The sequence below is a fragment of the Scyliorhinus canicula genome, chromosome 3 (genome assembly GCF_902713615.1).
Source record: "Scyliorhinus canicula chromosome 3, sScyCan1.1, whole genome shotgun sequence".
Taxonomy (NCBI): Eukaryota; Metazoa; Chordata; class Chondrichthyes; order Carcharhiniformes; family Scyliorhinidae; genus Scyliorhinus; species Scyliorhinus canicula.
In genome coordinates this window covers 130,937,756-130,952,232 of record NC_052148.1, presented here as the reverse complement: position 1 = coordinate 130,952,232, position 14,477 = coordinate 130,937,756, and the positions used below count along the sequence as shown (strand labels likewise).

Sequence of the window (14,477 nt, the reverse complement as noted above, 5' to 3'; positions counted from 1 at the left end):
TTCCCCCCCCCCCCCCCGGTTGCTGCTGCTGTCGGCCTATTTCCCTACCGTTCCGCCAGGAAGTCCAGAAAGGGCTGCCACCAGCCTGAAAAACCCTTGTACTGATCCCCTCAGGGCAAATTTCACCCTCTCCAATTTAATGAACCCTGCCATATCCGAGATCCAGGCCTCCATGCTTGGGGGCCTCGCATCCTTCCACTGGAGCAAGATCCTCCGCCGGGCTACTAGGGACGCAAAGGCCGGGACCCCGGCCTCTATCGCCTCCTGCACTCCCGGCTCCACTGCCACCCCAAAAATTGTGAGTCCCCAGCCTGGCTCGACCCTGGATCCCACCACCCTCGACACCGTCTTTGCTACCCCCTTGACGGACTGCACCCTCCCCGCCAGTGACAGCGGTAACATATCCCACCTCTTAAACTCCTCCTCCATCTGCTCCACCAACCTTGTGAGGTTGAGCTTGTGCAGGGCCCCCCAACTCCCAGCCACCTGGACCCCTAGGTACCTGAAGCTCTTCCCTGCCTGCTTCAGTGGGAGCCTACCAATCCCCTCCTCTTGATCCCCCGGATGCACCACAAACACCTCGCTCTTGCCCAGGTTCAGCTTATACCCCGAGAAACCCCCGAATTCCCCAAGGATCGTCATCACCTCCGACATCCCCCCCCCACCGGGTCCGCCACATACAACAGCAGGTCGTCCGCGTACAGTGACACTCGATGCTCCTCCAGTTCCCTGACTTCCCTCAATGCCATGGCCAGGGGCTCAATTGCCAGCGCGAAGAGCAAGGGGGATAGGGGGCACCCCTGTCTCGTCCCCCGATGCAGCCGAAAGTAATCCGACCTCCTCCTATTCGTGGCTACACTTGCCTTCGGGGCCTCGTAGAGCAGCCTCACCCACCGAATAAACCCAAACCCAAACCTCTCCAACACCTCCCACAAGTACTCTCCACTCCACCCTATCGAAGGCCTTCTCCGCGTCCAAAGCCACCACTATCTCCGCCTCCCCTTCCACCGCCGGCATCATAATGACATTGGGGAGTCTTCGCCCATTTGTGTTCAGCTGCCTTCCCTTCACAAACCCCGTCTGGTCCTCATGTATGACCCCCGGCACACAATCCCCTATTCTAGTGACAGGATCTTTGCCAGCAGCTTAGCATCGCGTTCAGCAACGAAATCGGCCTATATGATCCACACTGCAGAGGGTCCTTGTCCCGCTTCAGGATCAAGGAAATCAGCGCCCGCGACATAGTTGGGGGGCAAAGCCCCCCCCTCCCATGCCTCCATCCGATTCCGCCGGAAACCCGTCCGGCCCCGGCGCCTTCCCCGACTGCATGCTCCCTATCTCTTGACAACCTCCTCCAACTCGATCGGCGCCCCTAGTCCCTCCACCGCTCCTCTTCCACCCTCGGAAACGCAACCTGTCCAGGAAGCGCCCCCTTCCACCCTCCTCCACCGGGGGCTCAGACCGGTACAGTTCCCATAAAAGTCCCTGAAGACCCCATTGACCTCTACCCCCTCCGCACCACCTTCCCGGCGCTATCCCTCACTCCCCAATTCCCTGGCCGCGTCTCGCTTCCGGAGCTGGTGCAGCAGCATCCTGCTCGCCTTCTCCCCGTGTTCTACACACCCCCTGTGCTTTCCTCCACTGGGCTTCCCGCCTTTTTGGTCGTCAGTAGATCAATCTGGCCTGAAGGCTACGCCTCTCCCCCAGCAATCCCTCCTCTGGGGCCTCCGCATATCTCCTATCCACCTGCACCATCTCCCTATCAGTCTCTCCTCTCCCTCTTGCCTCCCCCTCTCCCTATGGGTTCGGATGAGATCAATTCCCCCCTCATCACCGCCTTCAATGCCTCCCAGACCGTCCCCACCCGAACCTCCCCGTTATCATTGGCCTCGAGGTATCTCTCAATACACCCCCGGACCCTCCCGGCCACCACATCCTCTGCCAGCAGCCCCACCTCCATGCGCCAGAGCGGACGTTGGTCCTCTCTTTCCCCAGCCGAGGTCCATCCCGTGCGGGGCATGATCCGAAATGGCAATGGCGGAGTATTCCACTTCCTCCACTCGACACCAGCCCCTGCTCAGGACAACAAAGTCAATCCTCGAGTAGGCCTTATGTACATGGGAGAAAAACGAGTATTCCCTGGCCCTTGGCCTCGCAAACCTCCAAGGGACCACCCCCCCCATCTAGTCCATAAATCCCCTCAGCACCTTAGCCACCGCCGACCTCCTACCCGTCCGGGACTTGGATTGATCCAATGGGGGATCCAGCACAGTGTTAAAGTCTCCCCCCATGGATCAGGCCCCCCACCTTCAGGTCCGGAATGCGGCCCAGCATACGCCGCATGAAACCCCGCATCGTCCCAATTGGGGCATAAACATTCACCAACACTACCCGCTCCCCCTGCAGCTTGCCACTCACCATCACATACCTCCCGCCACTGTCAGTCAACGCCTCAACGACACCTTCTTCCCCACCAGGATCGCCACCCCCTTACTTTTCTCGTCCAGCCCTGAGTGGAATACCTGGCCACCCACCCCTTTCTCAGCCGGACCTGGTCCACCACTCTCAGGTGTGTCTCCTGGAGCATGGCCACATCCGCCTTCAGTCCCTTCAGGTGCGCAACTACTCGGGCCCTTTTGACCGGCCCATTCAGCCCCTCACATTCCAGGTTATCAGCCGGATCCAAGGGCTCCCTGCCCCCTTCCCCTGCCGATTAGCCATACCCCATCCCTTGCCCACCCCGGCCAGTGTCCCACGCTCTGCCAATTTCCCACGGCGGCACCTCCCCCCCCCCCCCTCCAGCACCCCCTGCATCCTCCAGCTCCTTCCTGACCGTTTCAGCAGCAACCCGGTAACCCCCCCCCCCCAGGCTAGGACCCCTCCTAGCCGCACCCCCCCCTCTATAGCACTCCCGTGAGCCAGCTATCTTCTGCTGACCCCGGCGGCTCCCGCCCTATTTTTGGCTCCTCCCAATGTGGGACTGCCCCTCCTCCATAGTGCCCATCAACCAGTCCACCCTCCCCCGCTCCTGCGCGGGAAAACAACCCCCCCCCCTCCCTCTCCCAGCGCGGGGACCCCGCAGAAAGCCCGCGCTTTCGCCCTGCCGGGCCCCGCCTCCTCCAGGGCCACTCCCATTGTCAGTCCCCCCCACCAGCTCCCCAAACACCCCGTTTACCCCTCAGTCCAAACCCGTCCATCCAAATCCTGCTGGAAAACCCATAAAGAAAACACCCGTTGGCATCACCCCACCCACCCTACGGCCACCCCACATCATACCCTAAACCCCGCAAATACACATACAGTATAAATAAATACAGTATTCTACAGCATCCCCATCCGGGGGACCCTCAGTTTGTGTCCAGTTTCTCGGCTTGCACGCCTCCTCCGGGGACTCAAAATAGTGGTGCCGATCCTTGTAGGTGACCCACAGACGCGCTGGCTGCAGCATTCCAAACTTCACCTTCCGTGTGGAGCACCGCCTTCGTCCGGTTGAACCGGCCCTCCGCCTCGCCACGTCCGCACTCCAGTCCTGGAAGATCCGCACCTCCGTGTTCTCCATTTGCTGCTCCGCTCCTTCTTGGCCCACCGGAGCACACACTCACGATCCACGAACCGGTGGAACCTCACCAACACCGCCCGCGGAGGCTCGTTCGGCTTGGGCCTCCTAGCCAGAATTCTGTGGGCCTCCTCCAACTCCAGGGCCCCTGGAAGGACCCAGCCCCATCAGCGTCAGCATCATCACCACATAGGCCGCTAGGTCCGACCCCTCCAGCCCCCGTGAGGCCCAGGATCCGTAAATTCTTCCTCCTCGACCGGTTGTCCAACTCCTCGAACCGCTCCTGCCATCTTTTATGGAGCGCCTCGTGCACCTCCACCTTCCCCACCACGGCCACGACCTCGTCCCCCTCTCGGCGGCCTGCTGCTGCAGCTCCCGGATCGCAGCCCCCTGGGCTGTCTGGTCTCCATCAGTTCCCTGTTGGTTACCTTGATGGACTCCAGCAGCTCCACTTTCAGATCCTGGAAGCAGCGCAGCAGAGTCGTCTGCTGCTCCTGGACCCACTTCTTCAGTCTTCAAAACTTTCGCCGGCCGCCATTTTGTCCTTCGGTCCGATTTTCTCCAAGAGTTTTTCCTCCCGATTCTCTCCCTGCTCCGCTCCTGGTCTGCACCATGGGACCTCTGGGGCGACTCCTGGCCTTTTCCCCCGTCGGGATTTGCCTCTCAAGCTCCGTTGGGGGCCTTTAAAAAAAGCCCCGAAGTCCGTTTTTTTCGGGCGCCTCCGAACGTGCGGCTCAGCTGGTCATTGCCGCTACCGGAAGTCTTAGTACGGCCTTAAGTGCTTCCCAGAACATGGAGGGTGAGACTCCCCGTTTGGTTGTTCTCCGTGTACTCTACTATGGCCGCGCTATCCTTTCGCTGAGGGCCTTGCCAGCTAGTAAGGCACCGTCCAACCGCCATGTGGGGCGCTGGGCCCTTCCCGTCTCTAGCCGCATGTCCATGTAGTGTGGAGCGTGGTCTGATATCACAATTGCGGAGTATTCCATTTTGTCTATCCCTGGAAGCACCGTTTTTCCCCACCACAAAGAAGTCATTCTGGTGAACACTGTTGTGTATGGGGGAGAAGGAGAATTCTTTCTCCCCGGGGGGCGAACTCCAGGGGTCCACTGCTCCAATCTGCTCATAAATTGATGAGTTCCCTTGCCATGCTTGAGGTTTTCCCCGTTTTGGGGTTTGATCTGTCCGTCTTTGGATCCTGTACCAGTTGAAGTCGTCCCCGCCCCCCATGATTAGTCGATGCGTCGCTACGTCCGGGATTCTGCCATGGTCTTTTTGATGAAACTCGTGTAGTCCCAGTTGGGAGCGTACACGTTGACTAGAACTACGGTGCCCCATCCAGGGCCCCACTGACCATGACATACCGCCCCCTGGGTCTGTACCGTCTTTCTCGCCCTAAACATTGTCCTTTGCCGATCAGGATCGCCACACCCCGGCCCTTCTCCCATAACAGGAATGGTAGGTTTGTCCACCCAACCTTTTCTTACCCGCAGTTGGTCCTGCTCCCTCAGGTGCGTCTCTTGGAGGAAAACTATGTCGGCCCTCATATTCTGAGGTGGGTAAGGACTCTGGATCTCTTCACTGGGCCGTTAAGTCCCCTTACGTTCCAGGTGATTATCCTGGGGGGGGCTTCTGCCCCCTCGTTCCTGTGGGATTAACCATGCTTATTGGGGACGCGCCCTGCCCGGGGTTTCCCTTTGTTAGGGGCCGTCCAGGATGGCCGCTGTCACTGCTCCCCCCATGCGGTCGGGTCTCTGCGCTCCGGGGTTTCTCCTTGTCCGGGTGCACCGCCATGGCCGTCTCCACTGTTGTCCGCCACGCGGGTAGTCCCCTGCACTCTGGGGGCCCCCTTCGCCCACAGACCGTACTGGGTGGGTGCTTGCAGCGGTTCCTTGTTTCGAGCCCTTGGTTGTGGCACTTTGTAGCCCTGTTCCTTTTCTGGCCTTTTTGTCCCTCGTCCCTGCATTCTCCCACCCCCCCCCCCCCCCCCCCCCCCCCCCCCCCCCCCCCCCCCCCCCCCCCCCCTCCGGTCTCTCCCTTTCCCTCCTCCCCCGTATACCCCTCCTTTGCCTCTCTATCCCTCCTTCCCCATTTGCTCTCCCGACTTTGATGGGTTGTTTTCTTCCCCCCCCCGGTCTCTCCCTTTTCCCTCCTCCCCGTATACCCCTCCTTTGCCTCTCTATCCCCTATTCCTGTCCCCATTTGCTCTCCCGACTTTGATGGGTGTTTCCCCCCCCCCCCCCCCCCCCCCCCCCCCCCGGCCTGGTGCCTTCCCCCCTGTTGGGGGTGCGCTGCGGCCTGCTTTGTTGCGTGCCCCCGGCGCTAGCTTTCCTGCTAGTACGGTGGCTCTCCCCTTGGGGGTTATTGTCTCGCTTCTCCCCTGCCTGGCTTCTACGGTTTTCTGCCCGCCCTTCCCCCATCCTACCCTGCACCCCTCTCGCCTGCTCTCCCTTCCCCAATACTCCCATTCCCTCGTGCTGGGGCCTGGCCTCCCACCTGGAGCGGTCCCTCGGGCAGTGGTTTGTTCTTTTTTCTGGATATTCCTGCCGGGGTGGGTGGGCTGGCATTGCCTCACCCCTCCCCACCCCCCCGTCGGCGTGTCGTTGCCCGCTGCCAGGGGCCCCTTGTCCCTACCCCCCCCTGGTTGTTTTCCAGCCCGTGCTCCTCGACGAACCTATTCGCCTCAGCGGGGGCTGTAAAGAAATATTCCCTGTTTTGGTATGTGACCCAGAGTTTAGCTGGGTGCAGCATACCAAAACGCACTCTGTTCCTGTGGAGAGCTGTTTTCGCTCTGTTGAACTCAGCCCGTCTCCTAGTTATATCTGCCCCAAGATCCTCATAGATTCGGATGGCATGCCCTTCCCATTTGCAAGCTCTATTTTCCTTGGCCCAGCGCAGGATTGTCTCCCTATCCCGGTACCGGTGCAGTTTAGCTATGACTGCTCTCGGTTGTTCCCCTGCCTTGGGCTTCGGGCGCAGCGACCGATTTTCTCTGTCCATTTCCGGTGGGTTGGGGAAAGTTTTCTTCCCCACTAAGTTGCCCAGCATCTCAGCCACGTATGCTGTGGGGTTTCTACCCTTGCTCCCCTCTGGCAGGCCCACTATCCTGACATTTTGCCTCCTTGAGCGGTTTTCCTGGTCGTCTACTCTGCCCTTCAATCTCCCCTGTGTTGTGCCCAGTCTCGCCACCTACTTCTCCAGGGCCGTGACCCGGTCGCTCGAGTCAGTCGCTACTTTCTCCAGCTCCTTAATGGTCGCCTCCTGGGCTTCCAGTTTCTCCCCTTGGGTATCCAACTTCTCCTCTAGTCTGGTCAGGACCTGCTGCACCCCTGACATGACCCTGTCCACTGCTGCCTGCACTGCGGCCTCTATTTCTGCCTTCACATCTGCCTTGAGTACCTGCAACTGCTCCCTCAGCTCCTTGGTAAAGTGTGCCTTCCAGTTCCCGCTCCCCCCTGGCCCCGGGGGAGAGGGCACCTGTCGGTCCAGCTCTTTTCGATGCGACGATACTTTCGTTCCGCCGCTTCGCTCGCCCGCCCGTTGCCCGGTCTGTATCTCGTGACCCTTCCCCCTCTGATCTGGCTCTCTTCTGGCATTTTTTCCCTCCCACTTCCCTTTCTTCTTCCCTTGTTTTTCTTTCTCCCCCCCCCCCCCCCCCTTTTCCGCACCCTATCTTTATTCTTTGTCTCTTCCCTCCTCCCTCCTTTCCTTTGCTACTTTATTTTTCCCCCCTTTTATACAACTCTTCTTAGGTGGGCTTGTTTTGGATGGGACAAGAGAGTGCAAGGAGAGAAAAAATTTTTTTTTAAATAAAATTAAAAAAAAGTAATAAAAATATATATATATATATATATATATATATGTATGTATATATTTCCCCCCCCTCCCCTCTCTTTAACAGTTTTCTTTTTGTAAAAGTTCTTCTCTTTTTCTTCCTTTCCCCTCACTCACCCAGGGTAGAGAGAGAGAGGCTTCTGGTTCAGAGTCTCTTTGTTCCTGCCTCGTGGTGGTCGCTGCCGGTGGGGGGGGGGGTTTGGGTCGGGTCGATCCCCGCTGCTGTCCCCGCTGCTCCGTTTGGGTCGCCGCTAGTCGCACCCCGCGCTCTCCCGGTGGTGGGGGGAGGGTGGTGGCTTGGTCTCTGCTCCCTTCTTGCCGCAGGCTGGGTCCCGCTTCCGACCGGGTCGCTGCCGCTCCGCTCCTGGCATGCGCTCTGGTGCCGCGGGGGGGGGGGGGGATCCTCTGCCGGCCGTATCGTTTCCCTGCCCTGCTCTCCCCGCTGCGGAGATAAACGCCCCGGCCTCTTCACTCCGCGGGAGCCCCCCTTTTAGTGCGACCGCTCTGCTCACCGCCCGTAAGTCGAATGATCGAATCTCCCCATTTCTGACCTAAGGATTGAGGGAAGATTATTGATAAAGTAGCTGAAGGTGGTTGTGCTTCAGGAACTACCCTGAGGATCTCCTGCAATGGTGCCATGGGACTTGGATGATTGGCCTCCAAAAACCACAAGCATCCTCCTTTGTGCCAGATATGTCACCAACCATTGGAGTATTTTTCCATTTCCTATTGCCTACATTTTTGCCAAATCTTCTTGATGCCACACTTGGTCACATGCTACCTTGATGTTGAGGCAATCACACTTCCTCATCTAAAATGGATCTAGCAGCTGAAATTTGGGCATCCATGAGGTGCTGTGGGTCCTGAGCAACAGAATTGCATTTGATCATAATCTATAATCTAATCGTTCGGCATATCCCTTGCTCTGCAATTACTGTCAAACCAGTGTTTCGACTGATTCCATTAAAAGTACAGGACAGCATGCCAGGAGCAGCACCAAGTATGCCTAAAAATGTCAACATGGTGAAGCTACAACACAGGGCTACTTGTGTGCTGAAAACAAAGGCAGCATGCAATAGACTGAACTAAGCCATCACATAAGCAATGGATCTTTCAAAGCTCTGTGTCCAGCCACATCCTGTCATGGATTATGGTGGACAATTAGCGGGAAATGATTATCTCTATCCTCAAATGATGGGTGAGCCCTGCACATTAGTGAAAATACAGTGCTGAGCAGTTTGCAACCATCTTCAGCCAGACCTACGGAGTGGATGATCCATCTTTGCCTACTTCTGAGGTCCCCAGCATCACAAATGTCAGTCTTTAGCCAATTTTATTCCCTCCTACATGAATCAAGAAATGACTGAAGGCAAAAGCTATAGTCTGTGATGTGGTGTGTCACCAACAGCAGTTCCTGAGCTGGCTGAGATTATCCATGAAGCCTTCTCGATCTTGCCCCTCGCCTGAGGTGTGGTGACCCTCTGGTTGAATCACCACCAGTCACCTCTCTCAAAAGGGGAGAGCACCCTATGATCCTCTGGGTCTATGGCGGCTTTCATTTTCATTTCTTTTTCGCAACCCTTCTGCCAGAGTTTTTCCTAACTCTTCTGCCAGAGTGGATTGCCTCTCATTTCTTTGTACTAAATTCCATCTGCCACTTGCCTGCCCATTTTGCTAGACTATCTATTCGATCATCCTCACTGTTTGGTATCATTGACAAATTTTTAATTTACTCTAAATTCCAATATCCAAGCTATTTAAATGTATCAAAAAGGCAGTGGTCCTTGCATTGAATCTTGGGGAACAGCAGTGTCGACCATCCCCCATTCTGATTTACTGCGACTTGCAGTTTGTATCCTCCAGTTTTTTTCATCGGCACTGACTGCCTATTCTATGTTTTGTTAACCAGCGAGTTTTATGATTTTGCCAAATACTCGAACTAATAGACATCACCTTCTCAGTTATTTCCCCAAAAGTTAAATTTGATTAGTCGATCATGATCTGCATTTTACAATTTTTTGCTGGCTCTCCTTGTGTCATAACTCTCCAAGCGCCTGCTGAATTGTTTTTCTTCCTCATTTTTTTTCTAAAATACTACCCACCACTGATAAACTAACTGTCTCATGTTACTAGGAATGTCCGTGCATCCTTGAATATGGATGTGATATTTACTGTTCTCCAATCTTCTGGCATCTCTTCTGTACCGAGGGAAAACTAGAAAGTTATGGCAATCCATTCCACTATCTCTTTTTTAAAATAAATTTTGAGTAGCCAATTCAATTTTTTTCCAATTAAGGCGCAATTTAGCGTGACCAATCCACCTAGCCTGCACATCTTTTGGGTTGTGGGGGAGAATGTGCAAACTCCACACGGACAGTGACCCAGAGCCGGGATCGAACCTGGGACCTCGGCGCCGTGAGGCTGCAGGGTTAACCCACTGCGCTACCGTGCTGCCCCCATTCCACTATCTCTACCCATACTTCTCCGTTATTCATCTAAGCCTTAATAAGATAATCACTCTTAACCAAGTGTTCCCTGTGTTTGGAGGCAAATCTGAATGAATGGGTTTGGCAACATGGCTAAAATATAGTATCAATAATTTTCAAGTTATTGCAGAATCTGTAACCAGCCATGGAGCACCACTGCCCTCCCCTACAAATACATGAAACAGTATATGCCAAACTTTTAGGCTTCCTATCCTCTTATAACTGGGAATTGTGGGACTTTTTCTGCCTTTGTGAAAGTGATGTTTTAAAAGAAAACAAATGTGGGTGATGATGCATACTGTTTTTATTTCAGCTAAAATATCCAGATGTGCGTCATGTGGATTTAGAAATTTTATAGTTTACATGGAATATGAAGATGGTTGGAATGTCTGATGAAGAACATGCAAATACAGATAAATATTACCTGTAGCCATTACTGCAATGGCCATTGTGGCTATTATAAGCTATTTACATCACATTATTATTCTTGTTTTAAGACATTACACAGTGTAAATTATATCAGATTGGCGAACTATGGAGTTGCAGTGCTATAGAGTGATCTACTGTGTTATAACTTCCATGTGGTTAAAGAAATTGTTCTTGTATTCATTAACAAGACAACTATTGTGAATTCATGGAATATTATTCATCAGAATGCCTGCTGTAATGGGGGAATAAACAGCTTATTTGCAAAATGCGGTGATTGCATAACTTTCTATTGAAACATTTAGTTGTTTTTGTTGACCTTGTGTAAATTGTGTACTCAAATTTCACAGATTCAAACTGTACACCATTCTGTTCAACCTTGACAAAATGTTAGCAGAAAGGGTGAAACCTAACTGCGAATAAAACCTTTTATTTATGGGTCCATTGAATTTACTGGTACAATAAGTATTCAAACCAAAATTAATGGTTATTTATAAAAGAAGTCAAGTTTTTCAAAAATGTACATGTATGGTTTAGTTTGAAAACTGGAAGGATTTTTTAGAAAGAGAAGAATGATTTTTTTATTAAGTTTAAAATGTTTGTGTTCCCATCAAATGGGAGTAGATCATGTTTTCTTATTTTGATTAAGCATTTCTTAAATTATATGATCCAGCTAGTATAAAATTCAAAACCCACAGAAGCTGACTTTCCGTTGCTTGTGGAATAATGTTTGAACCAAACTGTATTTTATAGCAGTAGTTGGAAGTTCAACAGCAGTGCTTTATGGAAAGAAGTGGAAATTGCCCTTTGTATACTGGTGTCTTTTCATCCTTCCATCAAAATAAATGTACTTTTCATGTTAACAAAAGGTATTTAGATTAGAAATAACTACTGCTTATATGCAAAACACAATTTGAATTATGTAATTTGTCTGCTCATCCCATGAAGTAAGGCATTCTTAGGTTTATATAATTTATGATATAGAAGAATAACTAGAATGCACTAGAATGAGTGTTCCCTGACAAAGTGTGGAAGAGGGTGCTGTTGAAACCAAAGCTGCTATAAATGTATTCAAATAGTGTCCTTTTGTGTTGCGTTTCCTTAACCTAATTTAAAAAGATATATATAAGGAAACTGGATGGTGCAGTGGTTCACTAAACCCTTTTTCTCCTGGGACCCAGTTGATACAGTAAAAGCCTCCTCTCTCTGTTGGATAAGAGTCCTAATTAAGAATTAGATAATTTCTAATGGTTCATGCTCCAATTTAAATTGTGTGCATTTTGACACAAATTGTAATGAAATATTAACCTCAGGATACCTCTTGTGGAAAGATATATACTTTTTCAAATCTTGTTCTGAGATTGGACATTCGGGTCATTATTTGGGCATAAATTTTAAAAATGTATCTTGTAACCTAATCTGGAAGTCTTCAGTTCTTCAATAATGGTATCCCTCACCTTGAGTATAGAAAACAGCTTTTTTCCAGCATTATCTTTTTGGGAAAAGGCTGAAATATTTTTTTTTTAATTTAATTTTTCTTAATTCAACTGGTTTCAACTGGCTGAGGGGAATTGTAATACAAAAAATAATGGACTTCTGTTGAATGGTAATTATTTTGTGGCATGTGATACAAATTATTTAATGAAGAAGGATACATATTCTTCAGATTATTGTACCTTAAAGTTAGTAAATAGATTTGGATGATTCTAGAAAATGCAGGGTTTAGAATCCTGGAAAATGTAACTCATTGCCTAGTTTAATAATCAGCTAATTTATCTCATCCTTTTGAGGAATAAGGTCCAAACTGAAGGATATTTGGGGGTAAGAAGCTGCCTGCAGTTGTCTTAATGCATCTATTTATCCAGGCTTGTACATCTTGTATCTTCTCTTGCAGTTCCCTTTAGAGTCATTGTGGAGTTTTCAATTCTATATTTTAAAAGTATGCCTGTTTTTGAAATATTTTATTTCATGGAGCCCTTTGTCTTTTCAAACAGTAATGCAGTTTGATTATTTTATGATAAATGTGCTTATTCTTCCAAGCCCTTTGTTCTTATTTAAATTGTGCGTTCATACACGTTACCAAATTGGGTTTTGATGTAGGATTCAAAGATCCTGAGTGAAAATTGTTACAATAAATAATGAGCTAAAAAGACTTGTCTGAATACCATTTTATTTAAAGAATTTGGCTGAAACTAATTGAGTGTCCTCTATTGTGAAGTGTCATATTTATGCCAGAACTTTGTAGAGCAATCTGTCCTAATCCACTAGTCTATTCCTGTTACTCTGCAAGTTTGCTTCCTTCAAAGATCCATTCAATGTTCTTTTGAAATGATTCATCATCTCCTCCTCCACCACCCTCATAGGCAGTGAGTTCCAGTCACTGCTTAAAAAAAGAACTTCCTCCTCACATTCTCGCTGCATTTTTTATCCAGACCCTTAAATCTGTTTCCCGAGTCATTGTACAATCCGTTCTTCTTGTTTAAATCTAAACTTGTCATAATTTTGTCCACCTCTATCAAAACCTCCCTCGTTCTCCTTGGAGAAAAGGAGACTAAGCTCAGCTTCTCCAGCCAAACATTGTAGCTAAGATGCCTCATTCATTGAACCATTCTGGTAAATCTGCACTCTTTCAAGGATTTACACATCTTAAAGTATGAGGTTCAGAACTGGATAAAGTACTCTATAAAGCTCTGGTTGGGCCATAACTAAAGGTTCAGCATAACATTCTTGTTTTTGTATTCATTTACTTTGATGATTCCACATGCTTTGCTAACTATTCTGTTAATATGTTCTGCTTCCATCAAAATTAGTTGCATGTGAACCCCAGGGGTCTCTATCCCTACGCACGCTTTAAAATGATGCCATTTAGTCTGTATTGCTTTACCCACTTCCAAAATGTATCACTTCACATGTCTCTGTATTAAGCATCATCTACCTATCTGCTAGCCTGTTGATGTTATGGAATCATAGAATCCTTACACTACAGAAGGAGGCCATTCGACCCATCAAGTCTGCATCAACATTCTGAAAAGTACCCTATTCTAGTTCGACTCACGCCCCTACCCTATCCCTGTAATCTATTAACCCCACCTAACATTTTAGACACAATTTAGCATGGCCAGTCCACCTAACCTTTACATGTTTGGACTGTGGGAGGAAACAAGAGCACCCAGAGGAAATCCACGCAGACACTGGGAGAACGTACAAACTCCACACAGTCACCCAAGGTTGGAAGTGAACCCGGATCCCTGGGGCTGTGAACCACCAGTGATGGCCACTGTGCTGCCCCGTTGCAGTGAGTTGGCATCATTGGCAAATGTTGAAATTTTACTGTATTCTATTGTCTTAATATTTCAAAAACTACCATAATCCTAACACTGACCTTTGGAAATGGGCAGCACAGTGGTTAACACTGCTGTCTCACAGGTACCGGGGTTAGATTCTGGTCTTGTACGACCTGTGTAGAGTTTGTATATTCTTCCTGTGTCTGTGTGAGTTTCCTCTGGGTGCTCTGGTTTCCTCCCACAGTCCAAAGATGTGCACGTTAGCATTGACCATGCTAAATTTTCCCTTGGCGTCCAGGGAATATGCAGATTGGGTGGGTTGGCTATGGTCAAGGCATGGGGTTACGGGGATGGGGCCTAGAATGGTCAGTGCAAACTTGATGTGCCGAATGGCTTCCTGCACTGCCACTTACCATCCTCCATTCGCAAAGCCTACCATTTACTGCAACTTGCTGTTTCTGCCCTGAAGCCAAATTTTTTAAATCAAAGCTGGCACTGACTGCTATTCTGTTGGCATCAGTTTTGTGCACGAAGTTTTAATGTGGTACTTTGTGAAACACTCTCTATATCCATATAGAGAACATCTATTGTATTCCCTATATCAAAAAATTCAATGAGTCAAACACAATTTGCTTTTTACAACCTGTTGGCAATCCTTAAGTAATAAGTGCCTGTTATTTTATTCCTTGATTATTGTTTCCAAAACCTCACCACCACTAATGTTTAACTGCTTTCTTGAACAGGGGTTTTGTGTGTGACACTTTGCCATCTTCTGGCATCTCCCTTCTATTGGGTGAAATATTGAAAGATCATGCAATTCTTTCCACTATCTCAACTTCCTCTTGCTTTAGTAACACAGGATGCAAGTGTTAGATAAGTTGGCTGTATTTAAGT

General features: G+C 50.1%; 1 protein-coding gene across 3 annotated transcripts in view; it reads left to right on the top strand.

The window, feature by feature from the left end:
• The window catches only part of slc30a9 (solute carrier family 30 member 9), a 191,296-nt gene extending 178,845 nt beyond the window's left edge, over positions 1-12,451 (top strand). For all 3 annotated transcript variants that reach the window (XM_038791311.1, XM_038791312.1, XM_038791310.1), the window contains exon 19: positions 10,187-12,451. In XM_038791311.1, the coding sequence (XP_038647239.1) occupies positions 10,187-10,231 (45 nt within the window). In that variant the 3' untranslated portion in view covers positions 10,232-12,451. The remainder of the gene's footprint in view (positions 1-10,186) is intronic.
• The last annotated feature ends 2,026 nt before the right edge of the window (positions 12,452-14,477 follow it).